The sequence below is a fragment of the Seriola aureovittata genome, chromosome 6 (assembly GCF_021018895.1).
Source record: "Seriola aureovittata isolate HTS-2021-v1 ecotype China chromosome 6, ASM2101889v1, whole genome shotgun sequence".
Taxonomy (NCBI): domain Eukaryota; kingdom Metazoa; phylum Chordata; class Actinopteri; order Carangiformes; family Carangidae; genus Seriola; species Seriola aureovittata.
Genome location: NC_079369.1, coordinates 10,303,286 through 10,329,715, shown reverse-complemented (window position 1 = coordinate 10,329,715; position 26,430 = coordinate 10,303,286). Strand labels below are relative to the sequence as shown.

The 26,430-nt window shown below is 38.6% G+C and overlaps 2 protein-coding genes across 3 annotated transcripts; one reads left to right on the top strand and one right to left on the bottom strand.

The window, feature by feature from the left end:
* The first annotated feature begins 1,492 nt into the window (after positions 1 to 1,492).
* Positions 1,493 to 8,423, top strand: scyl3 (SCY1-like, kinase-like 3). Of its 2 annotated transcripts, none has more exons than XM_056378307.1 (14): positions 1,493 to 1,776; positions 1,921 to 2,105; positions 2,576 to 2,761; positions 2,940 to 3,053; positions 3,182 to 3,238; positions 3,321 to 3,423; positions 3,598 to 3,709; positions 3,793 to 3,870; positions 4,209 to 4,348; positions 4,454 to 4,644; positions 4,942 to 5,113; positions 6,036 to 6,206; positions 6,300 to 7,108; positions 7,982 to 8,423. In XM_056378307.1, exons 2-14 carry the CDS (start codon positions 1,941 to 1,943, stop codon positions 8,042 to 8,044), a joined length of 2,361 nt encoding a protein of 786 aa, XP_056234282.1. In that variant the 5' UTR covers positions 1,493 to 1,776; positions 1,921 to 1,940; the 3' UTR covers positions 8,045 to 8,423. The 2 variants fall into 2 exon arrangements, with proteins under 2 accessions (XP_056234282.1, XP_056234281.1); XM_056378306.1 differs by having other exon boundaries at positions 1,493 to 1,799.
* A 386-nt stretch (positions 8,424 to 8,809) lies between these two features.
* firrm (fignl1 interacting regulator of recombination and mitosis) lies at positions 8,810 to 22,001 on the bottom strand. Its single transcript, XM_056378305.1, has 25 exons — positions 21,832 to 22,001; positions 21,489 to 21,629; positions 21,047 to 21,086; positions 20,850 to 20,938; positions 20,305 to 20,409; positions 19,998 to 20,138; positions 19,174 to 19,336; positions 18,966 to 19,050; positions 18,708 to 18,846; positions 18,198 to 18,287; positions 17,983 to 18,047; positions 17,710 to 17,858; positions 16,894 to 17,023; positions 16,203 to 16,389; positions 14,479 to 14,561; positions 14,187 to 14,238; positions 13,507 to 13,596; positions 12,284 to 12,469; positions 11,130 to 11,249; positions 10,948 to 11,043; positions 10,744 to 10,857; positions 10,196 to 10,300; positions 10,030 to 10,110; positions 9,803 to 9,949; positions 8,810 to 9,194 (listed from the first exon to the last, which is right to left on the bottom strand). Exons 2-25 carry the CDS (start codon positions 21,582 to 21,584, stop codon positions 8,988 to 8,990), a joined length of 2,760 nt encoding a protein of 919 aa, XP_056234280.1. The 5' UTR covers positions 21,585 to 21,629; positions 21,832 to 22,001; the 3' UTR covers positions 8,810 to 8,987.
* Positions 22,002 to 26,430: the final 4,429 nt, after the last annotated feature.

Below are 26,430 nucleotides of genomic sequence, written 5' to 3'. Positions count from 1 at the left end.
GTCCATTAGTTCATTGCTGATAAGATTAATAATAAGTTTATATAAATAAAGAATAATAATTAGATTAGTCCACATCATTTGGCTGAGGTGTTGTATAGTCTGATGGCAGTGGGAACAAAGGATCTCCTGAACCTCTCTGTTCTGATGAGACGTTTGCTTCTGTAGCTGCTTCTCTGTCCTGACAGAATGTTGTGGAGATGTTGGTTTGGTATTGCCCAAGATGGCCTCCATCTTACATTACATGTGTCTCTCCACAACAGTTCTGAGTGAGTCCAGACTCCTGCCAAGCACAGACCCAGCCTTTTTTACCAGCTTGTCCAGTCTCTATGTGTTCATGTCGGACATGCTGCTGTCTTTTATGCTGCATAAAAGAGTACACTGGCCACCACTTTCTGATAAAACATGTTCAGCATTTCATATATATATAATTTCTTTGATATTTCATACTGTTTTCATACAGTATATGTAATATATATGTAACTTTAACTTGAAATTTCAGTGCACTGATTCACTAGGCCTAATTAATTATCAATATCAATATAGCTTTTATTAATGTTGTTATGGTTTACTTCATTAATATACAGTAGGCTAGCCTAGACAGGCTACACACACATACGAAATATAACATTTAAAGTTGAAATGCACTTTTGTATATTTTACATTTCTATGTGGCATGTGGCCATGAGTGCCACCACATGCCATGAAACTCAACCTCATTTACCAATAATAGATAAATGACACTAATGTAATAGAATAGAAAATTCCATAAGATAAACAGTGTTTATACCATTTGTTCAATGATGCAAAAAACACTCAAAACAAGCCTTCATATGAAGCCCCTTCCTGTGAAGTGAAGTGTGACATGCCAGGGACCCTCTGTCTCTTTGGGCTCCTAAGCCTGTGCCTGGTGGGCCTATTCAGTAATCCAACCATGCTTTCAACTGTAATATTGCACTGGTGTTTACATATTGGAATAAATATAATTCTTTGCCACTGCAGAATTTGAAGAACTGTCCCTTTAATCACCAGATGAATTTCAGGGCAAAGTGGTAAAAGTGTCATCTGGTTTGGTTTTTAATGTAGGGCTTTTTAACAGCTCCCTGTCACACTGGTCACCCCAACACAAGGACCATACACTCACATTTACTAACACCCAGGCAGCACAGGCTGTCGGGAAGTTTACTTAGCCTGATTCCAACAGTTTCTATTTTCATTTCAGTCACCATATGACAATCACCTCAGCGCGCACATAGCCTTACCTGCGTCGTCTCGCACCACTCTGGTTGCAACCATTAGATTTAAAGCAGGGGTCTATTTGGTTTTATAAGAATTTAAAATGTAAAATGACGCAGATTAATGTAAAATCTTATGTTTACGTGTTATGAAACTAGCACTCTGTAATGGTATTTTCCCAAAACTATGAGAAAATCAGCTTCAATGGTCCACTTCTAGCCTTTTTTAAAGTAATGCTGTCCCCTGTTCTGTGGTTTCGTCTTTTACCGGAAAGGTCCGTGTTTACAGCGCAGCTTTTGCTCCACGTTAGCATAGTTGATTTGACGAGCAGTGAATAGGAATAAACTTGTGCAATTTTGTTAACAACAGTTTGATAATTTTGTTAAAAAAAAAAACATTTTGTGCCACATCGCGATTGGCATGACTGTTTGGAGGCGAAAGGGCGAGCGACAAGGATAGCAATGACCAGGTGGCTAACGTAGCACCGAGGTTAGCCAGCAAGGCAACCAACACCAGCTGCAGCTAACTTGCCACAAAGCGGTGGTACGTCCAGTCCAGTTAAACAGGTATTCATTGATAAAGCTAGAGCTTATAACTGTGTGTGTAAGAGCTTACAACCTCGCACTGCAACATGTCGTGGTTGGCCGTGTTTCACGTCCCCCTGTCTCCCCTCAAATTACCCTACAGGTCGGGGAACGAGCGCGGCCATGGGTGCGGAGAGCAGCGCGGTGAGGAGCTGCATCCTGGAGAAACCGCTCCTCACCTTGCCCTCCGGACTCACTATGTACTCGGCGGTGCTCCAGGATGGAAAGCCCGCTTCTGTGTTTGTTCACAAGCGTGGCAATGAAGACAAAGTCAACAAAGCTGCCAAGGTAGTAAGGCTGAAGCCTCCTCCTGTTACCATATCACACTGGCCGGAGCTGTGTTACAGTAGTAGTTGTAGTAGTAGTAGTAGTAGTAGTAGTAGTAGTGGTAGTGGTGGTTGTTGTAGTAGTAGATTTGTCTTACACATACAAGTGCCCACTCCAAATGGACACCAGAATACCGCTGCAGTAGTGAAGCAATATTTATCAGAAAGGAACATCTTAACATTACATTGCAAACAAAGAAGTTGAACTCCCTCATACAGGTAAAGCATTTTGCATCAGTATAGGAAGAAAGTCACCAAAATATGGCTTTATGCTTTACATTGCCAGCAGTCTGTTTTTGATTCAAGTTGCAAATTAGTGATTTTGTCACTGAAGCTGCATAATCAGTTCCTACTTGTAGATTCTCCACCAGTTGTCTGACATTCACCTTTATTTTTGAATGAGAAATAAATGAATGCTTTAATTTCCTGCAGCACCTGAAGACCTTGAGGCACCCTTGTCTGCTACGTTTCCTGTCCTGCTCAGTGCAGGACGGTGGCATCCACCTAGTGACAGAACGTGTGCAGCCCCTGGAGCTGCTGCTGGACAGCCTCTCCCCAGAGGAAATCTGCGCAGGCATCTATGACCTCCTGCAGGCACTTGTCTTTTTGCACGAGAGGGTGAGCAAAAAGAAGCATGAAAGAGTTGCTGTGGGTGCTGGACGACCCAGCAGGTTTAACACGAATAAAGATGAACATGAATAAAAGTTATTGAAAGTGACTGCTGAGGTTTGTTGTTTCGTGTTTCTGGTCATAAGCAATCTGGTGTGGCTCCTAACCTATCTTCTTGTTCCACCAGGGCAAATCAAGCCACAACAATGTCTGCATTTCATCTGTCTATGTCAGTGAAGATGGTCATTGGAAACTGGGAGGGATGGAGACTGTCTGCAAGTTCTCTGAAGCAACTCCAGAGGTAAGAGGTAGAATTAAAACAAATCTATTACGAAGAATCCTTTTTTTTCTTTTTTCTTTTTTGTTTCCTAAAAAATATTCAGTTTCCCGTATATCAGTTTTATGTTTTGGTTTTCTTGATCTCCTCAGTTTCTCACAAGCATTCAGAATGTGAGAGAGGCGAGCTGTATTCCTCCAGAAGAGCAGGTAGGCAGATAAAAAGTAATGGTGGAAAAATGGAATCAGTTCCCCTTGTGTTTTCATTACTCATGAAACATGTTGTTCATAGGTTGAGGACTTTAAAATGCTTCAGGATAAAAACGCTCACTCTCGGGACTGTTACTCTTTTGGAACGATGGTGGAGACCCTTATCCCTCTCCTGAATGGCTATGGTGAGTAGAGATGAACTTGTGACCTTAAACCTTATCTTGCATCTTGTCAAATTTTGCCTGTATATACACCAATCAGCCACAACATTAAAACCAGGTACCTGTTTTAATGTTATGGCTGATTGGTGTACCTTCTCATACACTTGTTCACACCTCTCTTTCCTTCATTGTTTCCAGTGTCGCAGGAGCTGTCTGACAGCCTGAAGAAGACCCTGCAGGCAGGCCTGCTGAACTCTGACCCCTTGTCTCGACCTCCACTCAGCTCCCTGCTGACTCATGACTTTTTCAGGTTTGTGTAATCATGTTTACTGTTGTTGTCACCAGAACATACTGAAAATTATTTATTTTCAAACTGTGTTTTTCGATGAATAGGAATGACTTCCTGGAAGTGATGAATTTTCTCAAGAGCCTGACGTTGAAGACGGAAGAAGAAAAGAATGAATTCTTCAAGTGAGAAACAATATGCTGTTCTTCGTTTTTCTAATTATTCAGTGTGCTCTTTTGTTGTATGTGCATTGTGTTCATGCAAAACATAGCGTGTCATGTTATCATATAGTATCATATTGTTCACCAAGGTAATCCACACTTTTAGACATTTAGTTATATATAAGTCTCTTAGAATTTCCTGTTTTCATGCAATTGTGTAACATTGTCAGTTGAGGATGACTACGATTGGGGAGTTGATATAGTGTGTCCCATACATTCCTTTGAATAAATAATGCATCATTTTAACTAGACCTCATTTTGACAAGGATCCCTTAACATGCTGGTTGTGGTTTTTTGTTTAGGTTTCTTTTAGACCGGGTCCAGAGTCTCCCTGAAGAGCTGATAGCTGCACGCCTTGTTCCCAAACTCCTCAACTCTCTCGTTTTTGCAGAACCCATGGCTGTCAAAAGCTTCCTTCCTCATCTTCTAAGGCCAAAGCAGGGTAAGATGGCATTTTATTAGACTCTATCTGCTAATAATAACTAATAAGAGAAAGATGTGTAAAACTGAAATTGGATGTTGCTTTTTATCTAATTTGTGTTGACAGATTCCAGTGGTGGTGGTAGCAGTGAAGAATGCCTGCTGTCTGTGACCCTTTACCGTAAACATGTGATTCCTCAGCTTCTCAAGCTCTTCAAGGTCAACGAGGAACACGTGCGGGTCGTGCTACTGGGTCACATCCACATCTATGCTGAGTTCTTCTCCCACGATGAGCTCAAAAGCCAGATCCTGCCTCAGGTGGAGTGTTGGCAAAATGTTGACAATGTAGCACAACATTGACTATGATATCAATGGTGAACATTTTAGTTAACTTTAAAGGAATAGTTTGACATTTTGGGAAATTATTCACTTTTTTCCTTGGATGAGAGGATCGATACTACTCATGTGTGAACACTACTTAAAGAGCTAGAGCCTGGAGGAGATTAGATCAGTTTAGCATACAACCTGGAAGCAAAAGTGAATAAGGGCTGGGTGGACATAAATGTCAGTATTCTCTTCTAGTTACATAATATCTTTGTTTGTCTGTGGCTACAGGTTTTGTTAGGAATGAGAGACACCAATGATTCTCTGGTTGCCATGACGCTGCAGAGCCTGGCAGTGTTGGTGCCTTTGCTAGGAGCTCAAGTGGTGGTTGGAGGAGAGAGAACCAAGGTCTTTAAACGCACCACACCCAACTTCACCAAGTCTACAGAGGTCACGCCTGAAAGTAAGCAACCCTGTCCTAATAATGACAATAACAATGGAAGATGATGTATCAATAATGCTTTGAATAGCAATAACTGTATGTAGATACATTATATTGTATATAATACAAACATTTCAGCTTCATACAGTCATGCTTCCTCAGAATTTTACTGTGCCACAGCACATATTGATATGCAATGTGTACACTTTACTGTTGTTTTTACAAAAACTTTGCTACTGTTTTATGCATTGAGGTTTTTGGCCAGATGTTTTGTTCAGAGGCAGCTGTTGAGGTGGCAAGAAATACATTTGTTTCCCAGCTGGTCTAGGTATTTTAAATTGGTGAACTAGAATAGAAGCCTACTAGTCTAAGCTCTATGATCCTGCAACTTATCAAAAAAGCTATTAAGAATAGTTGTCAGTAGTAAACAGAAAATCATAGAAGTTGTAACTCAAGTAAGTTTATGCAAATGTTCAGCAATATAATGATCAAACCATGCTGTAGTCAAACTAATGGTCAAACTAATATAGCTGCAGGAAGAACCCTTACAGCAGTATTTTGGATAATTTGAAAGCATGAGGAAGCACAGAGCATTGGGATCGGCGTATTGTAACAATGTTTACGTCTGCCAAATGATGTCTTATTGATCGCCTCACTGCTTCAAGGAACAGGTTTTCCCAGTGGGCTGGTCCAAACTAGAAAATCTGGATTTGAAAAATTGAACATCACACTTGCCATTAACAACAACTGTATAACCAAGATGCTCTTGAGTAGCCAAGCATTAAAAAAAAGTATTTAAAAATAAAAAGTAGTAAAGTGTGTCGTTGCAAAAGATCTGCAGACTCGGCACATAATTCATGGAATGGGGAAAGTTTTTTTTTTTTTTTTTTTAAAGGCAACATTTAGTCACTTCTCAACAATCTCTATTTTTTTTTTTTTTTAGCTTCACCTGTCCATATTGTTGGAGTTTCCCCGCCTCAGTTGGCCCAGCCTTCCAAAATCCTGAATTTATTCCCCAGACCGTCAGGGACTGAAGGCTTGGTCCTGGGTAATATGAATAGTTTAGCAGGTAGTAGGGAGACGCCAAAAAGCTACCCCCTGGCACCAAAATCAGGTAGGACACCACCCTTCATACTACTTATTTTAATTAACAGTTTGGAATTATTGTGCCTGAAGCTCCATCTGCTTTCTCTCTTGTGTGTTTCAGATGTGAGTAGACAGATGACTCTTCCTTTGAACAGCCTTCATCAGGACAATGAGATGGAGCCACTGTCATACAGCCCAGAGCAGCCAGACAGACTAGAAGGCCCCGTGGAAGACTGGCCTGACTGGAGCGACCCCGAAGAAAGCGAGAACAGAGGTGGACAGTCAGTCCAGATCCACATTCAGGCGTCAGAAAGAATAGATCCAGGCAGAAGCAGACAGCCACACTCACACCAGAACATGGAGGAGGAGCCGTGGGACGACTTTGAGGACACTGAACCTACCTCAGATCTTTCCCCTACTGCTCCTTTATCAGACCCAGCTATACTCACACCACCCAGAGGGGGCAGTACTACGTCACCTGTAAAACATGCTCCTGAAGCACTGAGATTGGGGTCCTCTAAACCCCTAAAGCTGACCTCAACATTGCGACAATCCACACAGAGCAGGATCACTTCCTCATGGGACAATGGCTGGGCTCAAGAGGAGAGGGACTCTGAGAAATCACACAGTCCATTTGACCCGAACCCCAAACCTACAGTGCCACAAAAGAATGGTGGGATAGGAGGTTTAGGGGAGGAGTTCACAATTAAGGTGAAGAAAAAGGTAGAGCAGGACCCAGAGCTGGATTTGTTTGCTGACATGGTGCCGGACATCAAGATGTCTTCTCCAGCTCTGCTGCCACTGGAAGAAAGTGTGAGCGATGCGGGACTGTCTGCATTGTCCTCAGTAAACAATAAATCTCTGCAGGTTGACTCATCCATCGATACCATAACACTCACTGCCAAGTTCGCAGCTGCCAACCTGACAGAGGTGAGTGTGTGTGGTGTTATGAAGGGCGACATTTTCAGATTTTGTTCTCTGGGATTTTGATGGGATCTGGTTTTGAAGGTGGAAGAAGGGCAAATTAATGTGCCTGAATACTTTAAACAGACTTTAAGTATTTAAATACAACATAAGGAAAGATAGAATATTTCTTTTAATATTAGGTTCCAAAGCTTTTTTTCATCGTGATCTCTAAATATGAAGCAATGTCCGCTGCAACCGCTCACCATAGGGTGCATGTTTATAAGTTGTGAATCAAATTGCAAATTTTTCTCTCCTCTGTTTTATTCTGATATTGGAGATTCAAGAACAAATCCAGGATCATAATTTGCATAGTGGAATTCTACTTTCATCTTATTCGCTACCCCAGTATTAATCATGCAACCCCTTGTGGGGAAGCACTGCATTAAATAGATATTCCCTCGTTTGTTTAGTCAGGAAGAGCACCCCTTTGTCTGAATGTACATCCGTTTAGTATAAAAGTGCTTACTGTTGGAAGCACTTTGAATTGTTATACGAGCCAAAAACCCTAATGTATGTAATGAACCTTTTCTGTCGTGACACAAATTCGATCATGGACCCCCATCTGATAAGATTTTTGCTTGTAGATGCTTTATTACAGAAAGTCTTTGGAAGATCAATACCAAGGTAGCCATACATTCTGCCATTATTTTACCTATTGGAATTAAAGTGAAAATAAATTATTCCACCTTTTGCTGGGGACCCCCAGGAACCCCCTCAAGTATCCAACTTTGAGAACCACTGCTCTAAATGATTGAATAGGCTTCCAAGAGTTTCTTTCCATTTACAAACTTACCTCTGATTGTTCATGCTTTACTTTTTTTCCGTTTTCTCTCAAAGATGGAAACAGATGGCTGGGGAGATGGAGATGACCTGAACTGGGAGGATGAGAGTGCCTGGTGATGACAACTGATCCGTCTGGTTTATCTGGAGCAAAAGACTTGATCACTGGACCTCTGGAAGCGCCAAATTACAGCCAACTGGTTGCTGCTCCAGCTCTTTTAGCAGCATGAGGCAGTAAGAATAATAATGACAGGGATGGGCTAGAACATTTTAAATCCTATTCTCTTGGTCCCTGGACATTTATTATCAGTATGTTCATTAAAATGGAAGGATTGGCTGCTTATCAGATATTGGCAGACTTGGACAAATGAAGTCGCTTTTAATAGTTTGCCAAATGATTTATGTCACCTAGAAATCAATGAGGATCTTAATCAGAGGTGAATGTCATCCTGTTTCATCTGCTTCTTTTTTTTTTTTTTTTTTCTTCTAAATGTGCCAACTTCACTACTGGCATTATGATCAAGACACTTTTTGGTAGGATGCAACTTGTCCAAAATGTGTTAGGTTTGATTTACAGAAGGCTTGCACTTTGAATGAATGTGGAATAGGAATTACCTAATTTATTAGTAGCTTTTTGGTTGCTGGTGAAATAAAGATTTTACTGTACTAAATATGGCCCTGTTCTGTTTGATGAGAAATTAGCTATAAAGCGATTGCAGTTACTCAGGACTACTGACACTATGTACTTGGATCTATACAGTAATGGACTTTAGCAAAGCAAGCCCACAGAAAAGCCTGACTCAGTATGGGTTCTCAATAAAGACATTTTTTACCCAAACTATGCTGTGAAAAGTTATCCAAGTAAAAAAAAAAAAAAATCAGTGCTTTGTATTCCAACAAGTTTAATAAACAGTTACATAAATCAAGACTGACAGTTTTAAAAAGTAAAAGAAACTATTTTCAGTAGCAGCAACAGGTATTGCAGACTTCCAAGATCCCAGACTGATTAAATAGTTTTTTGATACAGAAAGTAAATCTGGGCCTGGAAAACAAACTGGGGCTGCTAGATCATGTGCCTGGCTGTACAGATGTTGGTTATGAGGGTCTGCAGCTCCTGCAGTCTGGATTGCAGCCACTGTGGTGGTGCTTTCATGTTGGCTTCGCCCTCAGTGAGAGCCTGAAGGGCTTTTAAAGCACTCTCAGCTGTCTGGATGTAGCGGCTGTATTCCTCCTCTGTATTGGTCTCCTGCCGAGCTCTCTTTGGACATGGCTGAGAGGCAGGAAAAAAACAAAAACATCTTTTCATGAATTAAATCCTCTTTCACACAACATGATTTTTCATAAAATGATAGAGTACTTTTACTAAGTAGTTATTTGTTAAATATTTTTACAATATTCTACAACTACTTTATGGAACTTTTGTGATTGCTCAGTAAAGTTTTTACTGAGCTGCTAAAATATTTTACATTGGGATTGAAAAAACAGACATTTCATCAACCAACATATTAAAATGTTACATCTGTGAAATAGAAATTTCCAGAAGCCGCTTCCAATGAAGACCCATTGCAAATTTTAACCTCAATAGTAACCATGATGAACCCAATTCCTTTCTGGTCAGGAACTTCATCGGATTTCATTCGCCTCTTTCTTTCCCAGTGTTCTGTCTCTGTCAATTATCAAATACAGATGAAAAATAATAATACCCTGGTGCATTTTATGCATTTCCAAGTTTTCAAGTGGGTAGTTTTATCATACTCATACTGGACAGTAGCCACTCAGTGACTTAGACAGTAAGCATGCGTAGCAAGGCTGTGCATGAGCATATATATTCAGAAAGCCTGTGAATAAATTGTAAGTTGATTTAATGATGCTACTAACCTCTAAATCTGAAACCACCTCAGCCGCCTGTTTGTTCGAAACATTTTCTTTGTTGTTTTCAAGCTTGTCATTGTGTTGCTCAATCTCTGGTGTCTCCATCTTGAGCCTCTGTAGCCGTGACTCCACATCTTCCTTTGCATTCACAGTCTACAACAAAACAGTCTCATTCAAATGTATCTGTTTTATTTTAGGTAGACGTTCATCATAATTATAAAAGCATCTCTTACCTTGCTAAGATAATTCACCACCTTGGTCTTTGTTTCTTCAACACACAAACTCTGGGAAATGACTTCCTCGTGGTTTGTAACCTTAAATACCAGAAACACATTAAGATTATGCTAAGGCATCAACAGTATACAGTACTGCATCTGAAACAGTAGTAGTAGTAGCTACCTCTGCAAAATGAGAGAAGGCCTCCAGGGCATGCTGATGTAGCAGCCAAGATCTGTCAGCCAGCAGGACTCCAAACAGGCTGCTCAGCCTCGGTAGAATTTGACTCTGTAGGATCAAAGAAGTTTGTATGAATGAGAAACTATGAGGATATATTTACATTGTAGTCTTCCAAAGTGAGGAAATTCAGAATTCACTTTCAAACATTCAGTTTCAACTGATGATTATTACTGATTGACTTCTTCATACAATGGATTGTTCCTCTAGTGTATGAACTGTGAAGAATAATGACAAATACACATCACTAGATGCAAGAAACCAAAGTGATGTTTCCTGCTGCATACTTGGCAACAAAAAAGTCTTTACTCCATGAAGGAATGAAGACATGATTTTTGTTAGGCAAATAAAATACGCAATCAGCAACATTTAAACTGTTAAGAGAGACTTCTATTAAGAACAGCAGTAGAATAATTTTCCTAGAGCAACCATTAGTAAGATGTGCAAGGAACTAAACAGTAAAATCCTCATCTGCAAAAGTGTGGTTTCCGTACCTGGCTGTCAGGAGGGACAAAGATCTTCCCCAGGGAGGCCAGGAACTCCAGAGCAGCCAGCAGCAGCTGATCTGCACACTTCTGAGATACCAGAGCGTCCACGCACAACAGAGCCTGGGAGACACACACACACACACATCAGTCAACAGAAGTATTGTCCATTCTTTATCTTTTTAATGTGAACTGTGAAAACTAACAGAATACCTGACAAATGACTTGAGTTTCCATGTTTTTCACTAGTATGGCTGATAGGTACAGGAGCAGCTGCAGAGTACACTGGAGCACAGGGTGCTTCTCCACCTGGAGTGTGACAGGTTACAGTGATAACAGTTGTGCATTTACATTACATCTGTCTGTGTGTGTGTGTGTCTGTTCTTGGAGCTCACCTGATCTGAACTCATGCGTAACCACAGCTGTGTGACTATCCTCGTTGCGGACAACACACACTGCTCCTCAGGAGATGACTGCCCTTGAACCACCACTAGGAGGGATAAGAGCACCACATTCTGGAGACAGGAGGGACTTTGTTAATATGACATTTTTGCCTATTTTTGATTTTCATTTCCACCACCCTTTTTCCTTGCATTGTTAACATACTGTGAAATATACTGGAACACCCTGAAGCTGAAGATTGTGTTTTTTTAACAAGACTTGTTAAAAGGTGGGTAAAAGGTCAGATTATTTTTGTGTCATGTATAAATAAAACCAGGAACATTATAGTGGCATATTCTAAATCCAGCAAGACATTATCAGATACTTTTCTACTTGCACATGAACTTTTATGGTCTAAGCCAACTGAATATTCTGTACCTTTCTGCTCGAAACTACAGCTTGTTGGTTTGAACAACAATTTGTACATATTTTTTATATCTTCATGTTTCCTCTTCATGTTTCTACTTATGATTCTTGATTTATATTTATTTTTTATTTTTCTAATTAAGGTACCATGTTTATTGTTATACACCAAAATAACTAAGCAAATTCCTCATATGTGAAAACCTAAACCTGATTCTGATCTCTAAACACTGTATTAGTGTCAAATCATGAAAAGGTGAGCAGAAATGCATATTGTGGAAAAAAACAAAAACTATTAACTGATGACTCTATGCAATATGTTTGTTTACATAAAACCTTAAAAAAAAAAAGGTCCCTGCCACTTCTAAAGAACAAAAAGAATCATCTCAGTGGGAAAGCTATTTGAGAATTTTGGCTCTCAGAGATGCCAGATAATGATTCAAGCAAATGAGAAAGGTCACCAATAACAATCTTATCTGTTCCCGTACATGGGAACAAGGTTATCATACTCTTGTCATCACTTGTTGTGGTCATTTGTCATTTAACCACTTTCTCTGCAGTGCACAAGGTCAGGCACTATGCCGTAGCATTTCCCTTGATGTTTGTACTGCTTCTTTCTCTCCATGTATTCAATATCATAGTCACTACAATTCACTTGTTACATTCGGAAGTAGAATGGAGGGTGAACACATATTAACACCATGTAGTAAATATCTCAAATTCTAATATCTGAGGGAGTCCTCACCACTTTGTCCATTTGTCCCAGTTTGTACTCTGCATTCTGCCAGTCGGTCAGAGCTTTCTGAGTAAGGCCAATGATGTCTGTCTCTACGCGGTGACGTGCTTCTTGAGAGAGAGCTCTGAGGAGGACATGACGCCAGACTCGTAAGTTTTCCACATCAGAGGGTGGGAAATGCATCACCAGCTCCATCTGGAAAAACAAACACTTTCGATTAATTAAAAAAAATAATGTTTCTGATCCTCTACAGTTCAGCGTGAGAACCCCATTGTTTTTGTTCCTATTATTGTTATTCTTAATTTTATCTTATAACTTTTATTTGGATTTTCCTCCTCTAAAAGTGTTCATGCAGCAAACAAAAACAGTCAATTTTTTTTCTTCATGTCAATCTCTTAATTCAACTGCATCCTTGCTCAACTGGTCTTCTGCTCTAAATCATGATCATCACAAAACTTGAGCAAGATCATCTACTTAATCTACATCTACTTATCTTAATTTGTATGGCATTATTTTTGTACCTCATTCCTAAGCACGCAGTGGGACTTTCTGAGTGCAGACAAATACATTTTGCAAACACAAATTTTATTTTGAAGGGAAAATATTTATGAGCAAAGAATAACTTAACCTGAGCAAACAAAAATCTATTGTATACTCAATAATTGTATTTCTCCGTTTGCTATTATCCAAGTAGTCGTATAATACTAATGTCTCTCACTCAGTTTAAGTCAGTTGTTGTCTCACAGATCTGTGCTTTGTGCGCTGCCGGATACCTGCAACTCGCTCACACTGTCTCCCTTACGCTCAACATGACTGGTCCGTGCACGCTCAACTGTGCTGCACGCTCACTCAACTCTGCCTGTGCGCTCGTTTGACATTGCGCAGCATCACAATGTGCCACAAAACCAGCCAATCACAGACTTGGAGAAAGTAATCCTGATTAGCTGTTTCGTCACCAATTTCCGGAAGCACTGTTAAAAACCTCGGTAGAGCATATACCACAAAGACGCAGTCTCTCTCTCACTGTAGCCATCCTAATAAAAGCCAAAATGCCCCAAAAATTATAATAATAAAAGGAAACTAAATGAAGTGGAATTGTCTGATTTGAACTGGATTACAACACATTTTCAGTGAGTATTTTTTAATCGTTGAAATATGTGACAGAAATTACTATTTCATTCAGCATATTACAGTGCTGAGAAAAAAATTATTTCAGTTTCAGTTTTTCTAACCTGGTGGTTTTGTGTCATAAGGAAAACCATGCGTTTAAGCAGCAGGCCCATGTGGAACAACTGGTAACACTCAGTGGTGCACGTCTTCACCTAAAGGAGAAGAGGGAGAAACAGAGAGGAGGTAAGGGACAGTGTGAAGGCTCAGGAGGAGTAAAATCACCAGTGCATCAGGGCAGAAGAAAGATGAAGAGGGACATGTATGGAAATCAGTGGGATCCAGCTTAATCTGATGATGCTATGAGAAAACAAGCTATGAAAAGGTGTCAGTCCCCAAGGTCCAACAAGACCAATTGTCACCTCTTTTGGGGTGCCGCACAAGACAGTGAGGACTCCATACTAATCCATAACCCCAGAGAGAGAAGGAAAGGAAAGGAAAGGAAATTTAGAGTTACTTCAGAAAGTGTTCAGGAAGAGGTCACAGACATGGTAAAACATCCATGATCTCATGGTATCTACCTACCAAGATGGTGGAAGCCAAGATAAAAAGTTGGGATGTGATCCTGTAACTCATTGTATGTATGCACAATAAAACTAGTGTACAGTATGAAGTTTTACTGGGCCTCTTTAAAAATGATAATAGGTCCTTAATTGCCAATTGTTGTCTTTCAAGTTTAAAATAATATGCGACCACAAAATGCATTCTCTCAACTGCATTGTGTATTTTCATGGTTTCTACTCACCAGCTGAGCAATGAGGAGGACATGATGTAGACAAAGTTCTGCCGTCCCATATCTGTAAACAGCAAAGACAAAATCAGCAGTGGATTCAATTTAGCACAGAAAAAATGTGTAAAAATGCTTCCAACCATACTTTGGTGAAAGAGAATTTGTAAGAAGTCTAAAGCGGCTTTTATTTTAAGGGCAAAATTATTTATGTGACCACTTGTAAATGAACTGGCCAAAAAATACTGACCACTCACACTATTACAAGGAAAACCCACAGTTAGACATGATGAATAATCGTCACCCTTACCGTGCTGTAAAACACCACACATCTGTTGCCAGTAAAGCTGTTTGTGTATCAGCCTGCAGGACAGCATCAAACAAACAACGCTCCTGAAAAAAGGAGATAAAGGAGAGGGGAAGTCAGAAAGACATGAGTGGGGGATATACAGAGGAAAATGCAGTTGCCAGATAAAACAAGTTCTTTAAATAAGTAATTTAACAAACACAAACAAAACGAAAGTGAAAGAATAATTTGCTTTGAATGGTGTAAAATGCACCTAAACATTAGTGCAAAATCTAGTACATACTGTAGATGGAACACACTGTATGTGCATTCTACCTAGTGTCAGCCAGTTTCAGCCCTTTATCCATTTGCTTCTCTCCTACTCACATGTACAGTATTTTGATACAGCAGAATTCCCAATAAAGCTGCTCTCATTTACATATTTTAGTGACTGAAATATAGTCCATTAAGACTACATGTTAAGCCCCAGTCACTCACAAGCCATTTCCAAGCTTCCGCTAAAATCCTGATCTTATAACCATGGCATTGTCCGTCAAAATCACCAAACACATAAGTTAAAGACAACAGTTGTGCTGTCATTTTGGGTATATTTAATTGTAAAATAATCACTCAGAGAGAAAGTTAGAAGCTCATTCACATCTATGCTTCTGTGCCATCTGCAAGAGGTGTTCCTGTGGAGAGAAAGCTCGACCTCGTACCCAAAGGAAAGTGCGTGCAACTGTCTTCTTTTAAAAGTGCCTAAGGTACGTCGCTAGATTTTTCACTAGCACTAGATGCTTAAAAAAAAAAAGAAGTCAGTAAAGGCATGTAAAAAGTTTGTTAGTCTACCAATAAGGCGCGTGCAACACTGCTTCTTCGTGCCAAATCATTTTGAAAGAGTAACAACCAACTCAGTAACAACAGCTGGGGGAACTCCAGCACTCACGCAGCCAACCAATGGTGTAACCTTATCACTCAGTCACATAGCCTTTGGCTGACCAATGGTCACTCAGTCGGTCAGTCGGTCAGTCAGTAGCAACATTTGTGTTTATAGGGCTGGCCCCACAGTTGCAATCCAGCCAATGTGTTACTTAAAATTTTAACTAATACTGTTTTCTTCTGATACCGTTGTCTATTTCACTGATTGAGAGTAATAAAATAAAATCTCATGATCGCATAATGGCCAGTATTCATGATCACATAACATGACAATTTTTAAAGTTTATAGTATGAGTAAATAAAAACATCGAAACAATTAATACTGGGAAAATTGCTGTCATATAATGTGAAAATGCAGTCTTCAAATGCTAATGCACTGCAACTTGACAAAATATTTGCCACTATGAATATATAGTATACGTGATGCCAACATATCATTAAATACCTTAAACCTTTTCAAACACTGTCCTGATAAGTTTCATCATGACCCTGCTGTGATAAAAGCGACCCCCACTGTTTCAAAGCACCACAACTACAATCCTAATTGTATCAAACATTCTTGATTATTTGAGAGATGGCTTGCCAATCAGGTTCCACTGGCCAATGACAGTTTCTGTCAAAAGCATGTGTACCACAACATGACAATTGCTGGGTTTTATCTACTATTATTACTACTTTTAAAGAAAGATGCAAAAAATTATTTCCATAGGTTGAAAGATGTGCTACTCTGTGGTTCTGGCATCAACCTTTCTTACTTACAATAAATGCAGCATTCTTCAGAATAAAATGGTTACGAGTGTAGACCTCACCAACACAGGAAAGTACACTGGAGGAAGCCCAGCCACACTGGCACAGAGCTGTACGCATATGTGGTGGTGCAGAGTGACCTGGACCTGGGCCTGACCCTTCATCATCACTCCTGGCAAGAGCACCGGTACCTTACGCTCAGAATAACAACGACGGAAACTAGTGAACAAGGCCTTGTGGAGGGGAAGCCTGGAGACAGAGGGGATGAAAAAAAGTATTTAGACATGAAGCCAGTGTAAAGAGAAAGTCATTAAAGCTGAAGACGCACTGTTCCTGTGAACTTGAAAATTGGCACAGTAACTTTAAATACCTGTGATCTAAAAGGCTGAGGCTAGTTCATGTGTGATGTAATTGTCATAAAAATTATTATTAAATATCATTAAAAATATATATTATTTTAATAACATAATATCATTATTATGATTAAATAATTAAACAATCTACTTAACTATAAAAAACTCTACTATCATGTTGGAGCTGAACTTTATTTATTCTGTATAATAGGAAAACTGAAATTTACACTGTGAATTAAAACAAAAATCAGTAATCCATCAACATCAATAACTGATTGATGTTAAACAACTTAAGTAACCAAAAGGTTATAACTGGTTGCCAACTTGGCAACTAGTTTGAAGCACCAAATGTTTAAAATATTGTAGTTAATGACAGCAACCAAAAAAAACTTTTTATTACCTTGGTGTCTCCTCTGAGAACTGGCTGCCAGTGTACCAAAGCTGCTGCACCTCGTCCGGTTGGGTGGCCAGCTGACCCAGGACACTCACCAGCAAAAGACACTGAGGAAGCTCATGTTCAGGACTTAACCCTGGAGACAAATCAGACAGGGGTCATTCTAAGACTGTATGCTGCATATTTTTAAGCACAACTTTCAGTCTGCAGCTAAAAACATGATGTCAACATTCTATTGAGTAAAAACATGCAGTCAGCTTTTTCCCAAAGACAAATAAGAATGATGAGATGAAGTATACATTACACTGTCAGCATTAAAAAGTATTAACATGCAGACTAAAATCACTAAATTTTTTATGACATATTATGACGGGGATGCAAACCTAAAAATTACTGTTAGTGTGCCAAGAAGCTTTTTTCTTCTGTAGTCACTGAGCAGATGTTACATAGTTACCCTAACAGGAGATAAAAAAAAGCAGAAAATATTTAGCTAACATTGCCCTATTAGATAAGTTTTCAAATTTGAAACCGACAATGCTGTTCCAAACCCACAGTTCAATTTACATCCACCATCATATTACTGCTATTCTTCTCTGTTGCAATTACAATAAACACCTATTTCTGTGTCACTGCCAAAATTTGCCACAACATTATACATATTGTATACTTCATAGTCTAACCATGGTTAATGGAATTGGTACACAGCTAATCACTGAGTTTATATAATATTCTCCCCATCTCAAAAGGAAACTGGAAAGCATCTATCAACACAGCCACAGTGTCTGGGAAAAGGGGCAAGCAGAGGACAAGCTTCAAACTCACGCAGCTCCTGCTGGACGACAACTTCAGCGAAGGGTCTTAAAGGCAACAGCTGGAGCAAGAGGGCATCCATGGGAACCAGAGCAGCTGCATTCAATTCCTCGGACAGAGCCATAGTCAGTGTTGGAGCACACAAGCTGGGAGGGAATTTACTGAAAGGCAACAGGCACATCAGAGATTATGTTTCTGCACTGCTTCATATTGTCAACTCAAATGATAAACTCATCAATATGAATATGAATCTGCTTCTTAAAACCACACTGAAACCACACATACCTGATGATCTGGAGGTAGACTTTGTGAAAGCAGCTACAATATTTTGTGAGAAAAAATTTGAATTCCTGTTTAAAGAATAAAGTATTACAGGGTGTAAGTTCCACTTTGTACTTTGTATTCTGAAGTAGATTTAAATAGTCTTGCACTCACAGAGATTGCACAAAGTTTTTTTATGGAGCCCAGAGGGTCTGCAAAAAGATTCTAACTTGTGGTACCTTTATGTAATGAACCAGTGTGTTGGCAAAAAATCTGCACATCTTTGCAGTTTTCTGGAACAACTTGTATTCTGGGGTTTGTGTTGCCTCCTTTAAAAAGGACAAAAGAACATTAACACAAACAGTGACAAAGATGAAGTCTTTGACCTTACACTGATAAACACTAGTCATTTTTTGTACAGTACAAAAGGGCACAACACGGGAAATATATTTCATTCATTCTATACACAGGATACAGTAAGTACTAATTGGCACAGAAATATCTCCCACTGTGGTGATTCTAGTTGGTTTTAGGTCAGTGAACACAAAAATATATTGCACTGTACCTGGGTTATCACATTTACATGCATCATATCGAGATGTTCATACTCTTTAATCTCCAACATTAAAATTTCACAAACTTTCAAAGTAAAGAAAACATGCAATAAATCCTCATTCAATACAAAAAAAAAAAAAAAAACATAAAATGCTGCTATAAAAGCTATTCATACTATGTGTTTTATCATGTACCTGCAGAGCAGCATGTTTTATCTGTTCAGCCAGCTCCACACAGTTGTGGAAGGAGGCCAATAGGTTTTCACAAAGGCTGGTACTGATGTCACCATGATGCAGATGTTCCTCCACCAATGACTGGTACTTCAGACTCTGTCTGAACAGAGTAATGACCATTTAGTCACTCAGTAACCAATGCTATTATAACAAACTGATTCATCTAGTATGACCGACAATATGACATTACCAAAACCATAGAATGTTTGCTCTACTGACTTTATGAGGAATTTCCATGTGTTTGCATGAAGTGCTATGTCCAAATTGGAGATAATAGAGCAGATATCCAGCAGGCTGTGAATCACTGAGGAAGATGAAAAATTGTTCAGTGAATTGAAAACTGCAAAGACGATATACCAGTACAATAATGGAAAGGCTGAATAACAAAAAGAATGGCAGCGAAACACAGAGGGATTCATACACACACCTGTAACAATGTCAGAGACCTCCTCCTCTGAGGCACTGCTGTCGAGGGAGATCCTGTCCAGCAGCTCCAATAGACCCTTCTGAAGGGAATATGCCTCCTTGAAGAGTCCCTGCAGCAGGTCAGCCACCAGGGACATACGGCCGCAGTAAACCACCTCACTTTCCTGTGGACAACATGCAGAGTCTGCTTTATCTAATTTTCATTTTTTTTTGGTTTTCACTAGAGTTATGAAAAGTATTAGATTTCTGAAAAGAGGCAGATCAGTTTAAACTGCATTGTAACTGGGTTTTATGTTCCTTTGCATCCCCGTCTGGTTGTGTTTCCTGCTGCATTAGGATGCTTATCACACAAGTTTTTAATTAATGACGTCTTGTGCTGTTGATAGCTTAGATCTGACTTTTGGTAATAAAGACAATGGAGGAAGAGACCAAAAAATTTGGAACTTGGACTTTGTAATTAATGTATTTTTTAATCAGACCTTCACCAATTTTTAAAATAATGAGTATACACAAATATCACATCACTTATGGTTATACCTAAAGAATTAGCTGTGTGTAATTATTTGTTATTCCAACAAATGATGTAATTAATCACAAAATTTAAACCATTAATTTTATGTACCACATCCGGTTATCTACAGGATATGCGGACATTATCTTATTTAGTTATCTTCAGAATTCATTCTGAGAAATAAACATTAGAATCTTATTAATTGTAATGATTTATAATAATGTTCTAAATACCAATCAAAATATTCAGCCATAATTAGAACAATTACTGCACGACATGCACATTACAGCCACCATTGAACTGAACAGACCGACCTTGCAGTGCTGAAAGGTTTCCCTCAGGATTTTCAGGATACAAGTAGGTAACGAGCGGATCGCATCCAGGTCAGGAGCATCATTGAATGAGCCAACGTAGCGCACACAAGTGGATAGTGCATCAATTATCTGCATCATCGCCTGAAACAGACCACAGGTTCTTGTCAAAATATTGGTTAGAAGAGAAGCGAGAAGGACCTTTTTCAGACAACATACGTGTCTCATACTTAGCTTAAACCTTTAAGGTACTAATTGTACCATTTTGAAATACACTGCCTTAAATCAGCAATAATAATAATAATAGTACCTGAAGAATGTTCCTTAGTAAGGCACACGGTTCGGTGTTTTGACTAGACAGTCGTCCAACTTGGTCTGAGATTTCTTTCATCATGCTTTCAAACACTGTCACAGCCTGCAGACATTAGATATTAAGAAAAAGGCAGAGACGTTAACAAATCTGGATCAATACACTTTTAAGAAAAGTAATGAGAACGAAGCAGTAATTCACAGTAAAACTTCCATCAACAATCCTAAAAGAAAAAGCAAAAATTTAGTGAGCCATTTTGCAGAAAACCCTCTAGGTGAAGGTGTCATCAATGAGTTGAATTGAATGTCAACCCCTTCAAACAGAGACAAACAACAAAATAAATTGAACACCTAAAATGTTATATTTGGTATTTAAATCAGTGAATATTATGCTGTTTAAGATCTTTAATGACCTTGAGTTTAGATAGTATAATTTCATTTTAGGACTCTTCACAGAACCTGCAGCCACTCATTATTTAACAAATGCTAGTGAAGGTATTCACATAATAGGTCCTAAAGACAACAAGCAATCATTATGCTGTTTACCTTTGGTAAGATCTTGGAGAAGCACTCCTCTTCCAGCTCTGACAAATTAATATGTGGAAGGAACATGTCTGTAATAATCTTCAGTACACCTGTAGGGATGTTATGTTTTTTAAGATAAGTCATACTTAATCACAAACATTACTCATAGCGCAAAACAAGGATATTGTAATTACAAATTTTGCAATGAAGAAACTTACGTATATGATCATCCCAACTCTCTGATTTGTGCTGCAAAGAGTGGAAACAGTCAAGGAATACCCTAACACAGCAATTCCCTTTCGTTTCTAATGTCAGGATGGCAACATAACAGAGTTAGATAAATTAGCATGGGCAAAACATAAAAGTTTGCCCCGCTTCATCAAGGTTTTACTTAATATTGGCCAAACTCTATAATCTAGAGAGGGTTTTAGTATTTTTGTGTTCAAAATGATTTGTAATGTTAGGCACACATTCTATAGATATGTATTTTAAAATACTGACCTAATCCTTATTATTTTTTCTATGCGTTTCCAATCTTTTGCACATTCCAAAACTTGAGAAGAATTGGATATCCCTGGACTCTCCTAACCGAAACCATGTGTATAAAGCTGTGAACCGTGAGACTGAAATAAGGATATAATGTCACGTTTGAGAGGATATAGTGAGTTTTGGCAGGACAGACTTCAGCTCCTGGCGACAGGTTTCCTGGCTCCATTGCATCACCTCGTCCAGGAGAGAAGTGTTGGTCTGGGACATGATGACAACAGTCTCCGGAGGAGATCAGGACAGCTGTCTGGACGACTGAAAGTTTAACAACAACGTGACCGAGTGAATTAGTTGTAGTTCAGTAAGGTTTAATGCGATAGCTTCGCTAGCCGCTGTTATTTAAAAAGTTGCTTTCTGTTTGGACTAAAGAAAACTGCCGTTAGCGTGTGTTTGCTACGTTATGATATGCTAAAACATTAAACGCTAGCATGGTAGTTTAATTTGGATAGCTTCTTACCATAAATGCAAGACGGTGCCTTTTGTTCAAAAGCACAAACAATCACACAAATGTTCCAACAGGTTGTCTTAACTTCACCATTATTACTTATTAACGACTAAAATGTAGGAAAGATAGCAGATAGTCAACCTAACTGAACAAACATTCCGCGCGCCGTTGTTTGAGTCGGATGTGACGTTGTGACCAAAGCTTCTAATCAGCCCTCACTCCCATTGGTTGAAACGTTAAACTCTAAATCGTTTAACCAATAGAAGAACGTAGTGACTGCAAAGCGCTGAAAACTGTCACCATGAAGCTGCGGGGATCGAATGAAAGGCAAAGGGATATGAGTGAAATATAAATAAGTTCATGTAAAGTTTCATCTGTATGAAGCGAAGCCTCAAATTCATATAAATACTACACAGCTGTTGATTGTATAAGTATAAAGTCATGCAGATTTTTCGGACATTTTTAATACACCTGTGAAAAGAGGGAAATTTGTATTTATCCATGTCCCATTTATAGAATGTTAAATACTGTAACTAATTAGGTGTAAATCTGACACAAAATGATCCATGAAATATGATGATGGAAAAACAATAAAATTACAGGTCAAAGTCACAATGCGGAATATTGCTGTGAGAACTTTTTCAACCAGAATGATGCATTCTTCATCAATGACAAATTCTGTTTTATCCTAATGTTAAACTCTATAATAAATATGAAGTGATTTGCCTTCACAAATGTGGATATTCTGGAATTCATGGATAGGCATACATTTAAACATATTGATTTTAATGTTTGTGTGTTTTGTAATTAACAAGAGTTTAAAAATAAAGTTGGGTTTAATTAATGAACATATAAAGAGCTATATACTGTTATCCAAATAATCATATAATATGACTTTATAATGTCATATGAATCTTACATAGCCACCTAAAGCAGGTAAATGGCCTTTAGGATACGCAATGTCCTGCATTTGGAAGGGTTTTGGTTCTGTTCCTTCCACAAGCTGTTTCCTCTCAAAGTGAGCAAAACACATCTCTGTCTGAGAAATTCCACACGAAGATGCTTATCCATCATGACCTGTAACTTCAGCAAACCTACCGGGATCATGTAGGTACCTTACAGTAAATGACTGGGATGTTTAGGCATTTTTAGATTGTATTTAAATCAGTTAGGGGAAGAGTGATATTTGTCCTTTAGGAGTCTGGAGTTTCTATTGACTCTGACCTGACTGACTCCATAAAGTGTCCATGTCTGCAAGCTATTGTTTTACTGATAAGATCTTGGGCACTGAAGTAAAGCATCACGCTTTTGCTGCTGCGTCTTTGTTTCCCAACAGCCTGAGGTGTGAGCTGCTGCAGCTGCAGGAAATAGCCAACTTCTTGTTTAGGAAACAGGACTCCACACTGACACTTATCTCTCTTCAAATATAGTATATTGCAGTACAACTATCAACAACAACAACAACTATCTATCTATCTATCTATCTATCTATCTATCTATCTATCTATCTATCTATCTAAGCTTTTCAAGGTTTACAAAGTTTAGTCATTCTTTAAGAAACAGCTGATATGCACATTACTACCAAGAACACTATGATAAAAGAAAAACATATTATTGAACTCAAATTATTGAAAAATTATGATAATATATTATATAGTATATATGATCAGATGAGATATAGTTTAGCAGTTCAGCGTAATGGTGACACAAGCCCCCAAAATGCTGTATATTGGAGTGGTACTTCCAATTTATTATTCCTTTGACTTGCAAATGACAGCCACTCTTGTAAGGAGACTTTCATGATGGATGCGAGATATGTGTGTGCTGAGATGGCAGTTGGCAAGTGGGTGTGTGTGAACATGCTTAACTGTGTTTCATTTATGACCTGGAAACACGTGTCCATATCAGTAGGCGTGGTGGTCAAATCTATCTATCTATCTATCTATCTATCTATCTATCTATCTATCTATCTATCTATCTATCTATCTATCTATCTATCTATGAATCCATGAATGTCTGACCCTCTCTGTGTGAGAGATATATTTTTGGTGAAGGACTAATTTTGAAGTAATCAGGCTAAAGTTAATCTAATCTATCTCCTCAATACATCAATTTTTTTTTCAAGTATAAATATTAGTAATTCATAAGCAATACACAACATGCAAAATAAATTTATTTAAATTTTGTATTTAAATTTTGTACAAATACAGAAAATGTTATTTAGTGGGCTATTATCTATGAGATTGTAAAGTTTATGGCGAAGGCCTCATTATGAGACAGATTGATTAAGGTTTGGGCATAGACACGTCTAATGTTTCTTACGAAAAATGCCTATCATTACACCCTAACTGTAAATGCGTTTTACGAGAAGTGAGTTGAGTCAATTCAGTTTAACACCTCCCTCCCATTCTGACCTCCCTGATTGTAGATAATGGAAAGGTTATCAGTTAACAGGAAATTGGCTCCGGATTTGGGCCTGTAACTGGAGCGGAAGACGACTTCTGTCTCTTTTATCTGGAGGTCACTGGGTAAGTGCCAAATTGCAGTCAGCATCAGTGCCTATGTTAAGTGTGCTGAGGAGGTCAAGGTCAATGGAGTTCTCTCTGTGTCAACAGTTGCAGCTAATTCTGTTCATACAGTTTGCAGAGTTACGCACCACTCCTCCTCTTAATGTTTTCTCTGTAACTCATCAGGATGGTAAGTCAAAAGCTCTAAAATGCAAGTAAGAGAAAGAATGTGCCCCAGTATACAACAATAGAACATGTACCTTTAAAGACCTAGTCAGCCTCAAGTGGGAAAACCCATAGGAAACGGATGTAGATGCTTATGATATGGATGCAGTTTCATGGGATGACATACAGCACTGTGTATGAGTATTAGGCTCTAAAAGTAAAGTGAGGATTTCACAAATAATGCTGTAGTTTTTTTTTTATAATCAATCAACTTCAAACAAAGTGCAGTAAACAGAAAAAACTAAATCAAATCAGTATTTGTTGTGACTACCCTTGGCCTTTTAAAGAGGATCCGTTCTCCTTGGTACACTTGAGCAGTTTTTAAAAGGTACTTGGCAGGTGGGTTTTTTCAGCATCTTAGACAATTTGCCACAGTTCCTCTGTGGCTTTAGACTGTCTCAGTGTCTTCTGTCTCTTTATGTAATCCCAGCCTGACTCTATTATAGAAAAAAGCAAATCACTCTCTCTGTTGAAGTCATGGGAACAGCCAAGGTATCAGCACTTAACTGACAACACAATGAGAACGATGGCTTTCTGATTCCTGATTTTACATCAAAAATAGTGGTGAAAATGTCCAAGATGTTCAGAATACCCAGCGTGAATATTTTTTTTTTTCTCATGAGATTTGCATTTTAGAAGGAGATGCTCATTCAGTTCACCTCTTTGGTCCAGACAGAAATATCCCAACAACTGTTATGGTATGAATTGATATGTAAATATAAATGGTGCCCAGAGGATAAATCCTAGACTTGTGCTGATGCCTTGACTTCTCTAGCGCCACGAGCAGGACAGTGTTTAATACAGATATTTGTGGTTCCCGCATGATTTTGAATTCTTAATGATTTTAGTGATCCTATGACTTTTCCTCAAGTGCCTCCATGAGGTTCACATCTGTGGGTCTGACTAAAATGTCTCAACAACAACTAGATGTATTTTCATGAAATTTGGTGCAGACGTTAATGTTACTATGAGACTGAACTGTAATAACTTTGGTGATCCCTTAACTTTTTCTCTGGCACCATCACATCAAAACTTTTGCCAATTCTTTGGTTTATGACCAGATACCAGCAAAACATTCCCATCAGCCTCAGTTGTACTCTGTATTTAGAAATGTTAGCATGTGCTAAACTAAGATGTTGAACATGCAAATTACACCTGCTAAACATAAGCATGTTAGCATGCCTGCATTAGCATTTGGCTCAAAGCACCACTGAACCTAAGTACAGTCAGTCACGTTAAGCCACTAGTATCATGCTTTGGCTTGTTTTTGCTTAGATAGTGAAACTTTGGATTTAGATAGCACTAGATTTCACTTGTTCCATGGGTATTCATTTATTTTTCTGGGTGGTGCAAAAACAAAAAAAAAAGTTTATTTTCACAAACTGGATGGGAAGTTTTGTTTACTCGATGGACTCGGCTGAAAAATGTTTAATCGCTCTGTAATCTTGCTTTTGTTACTCTTAAAACTTAGTTAATCATGGAATGTATAATTGGAAACCCTTCTTATTTGTTTTTTTTTTAAACAGGAAACTAGTAACAGGATACGTTAGTGATTCTGACTGACTCACAAGTTCCTGTATGGACTTTACGCTTGGCACATGGTCTCCAATTCTGATAAAATCCATTAATAAAAGTAAAAGTAAAACTGACTCAGTTTACTTTTAAACGAGGGGGATTTGAGAGTGAAAACGATAAAAACCTGCATTAAAAAAAGCACTTTGAGACCTTTGTGTCAATATGGGAACATTTTTAATTTCAAAGAATCCAAATCATAAAATTAAATGCACAGTAGTGTATTTGAATTAAATGATGGTTGTACAGAAGGGTCAAAACATTAACCCATTTAGGAACTGATAAATAAAGGCAGATAATGATGGGA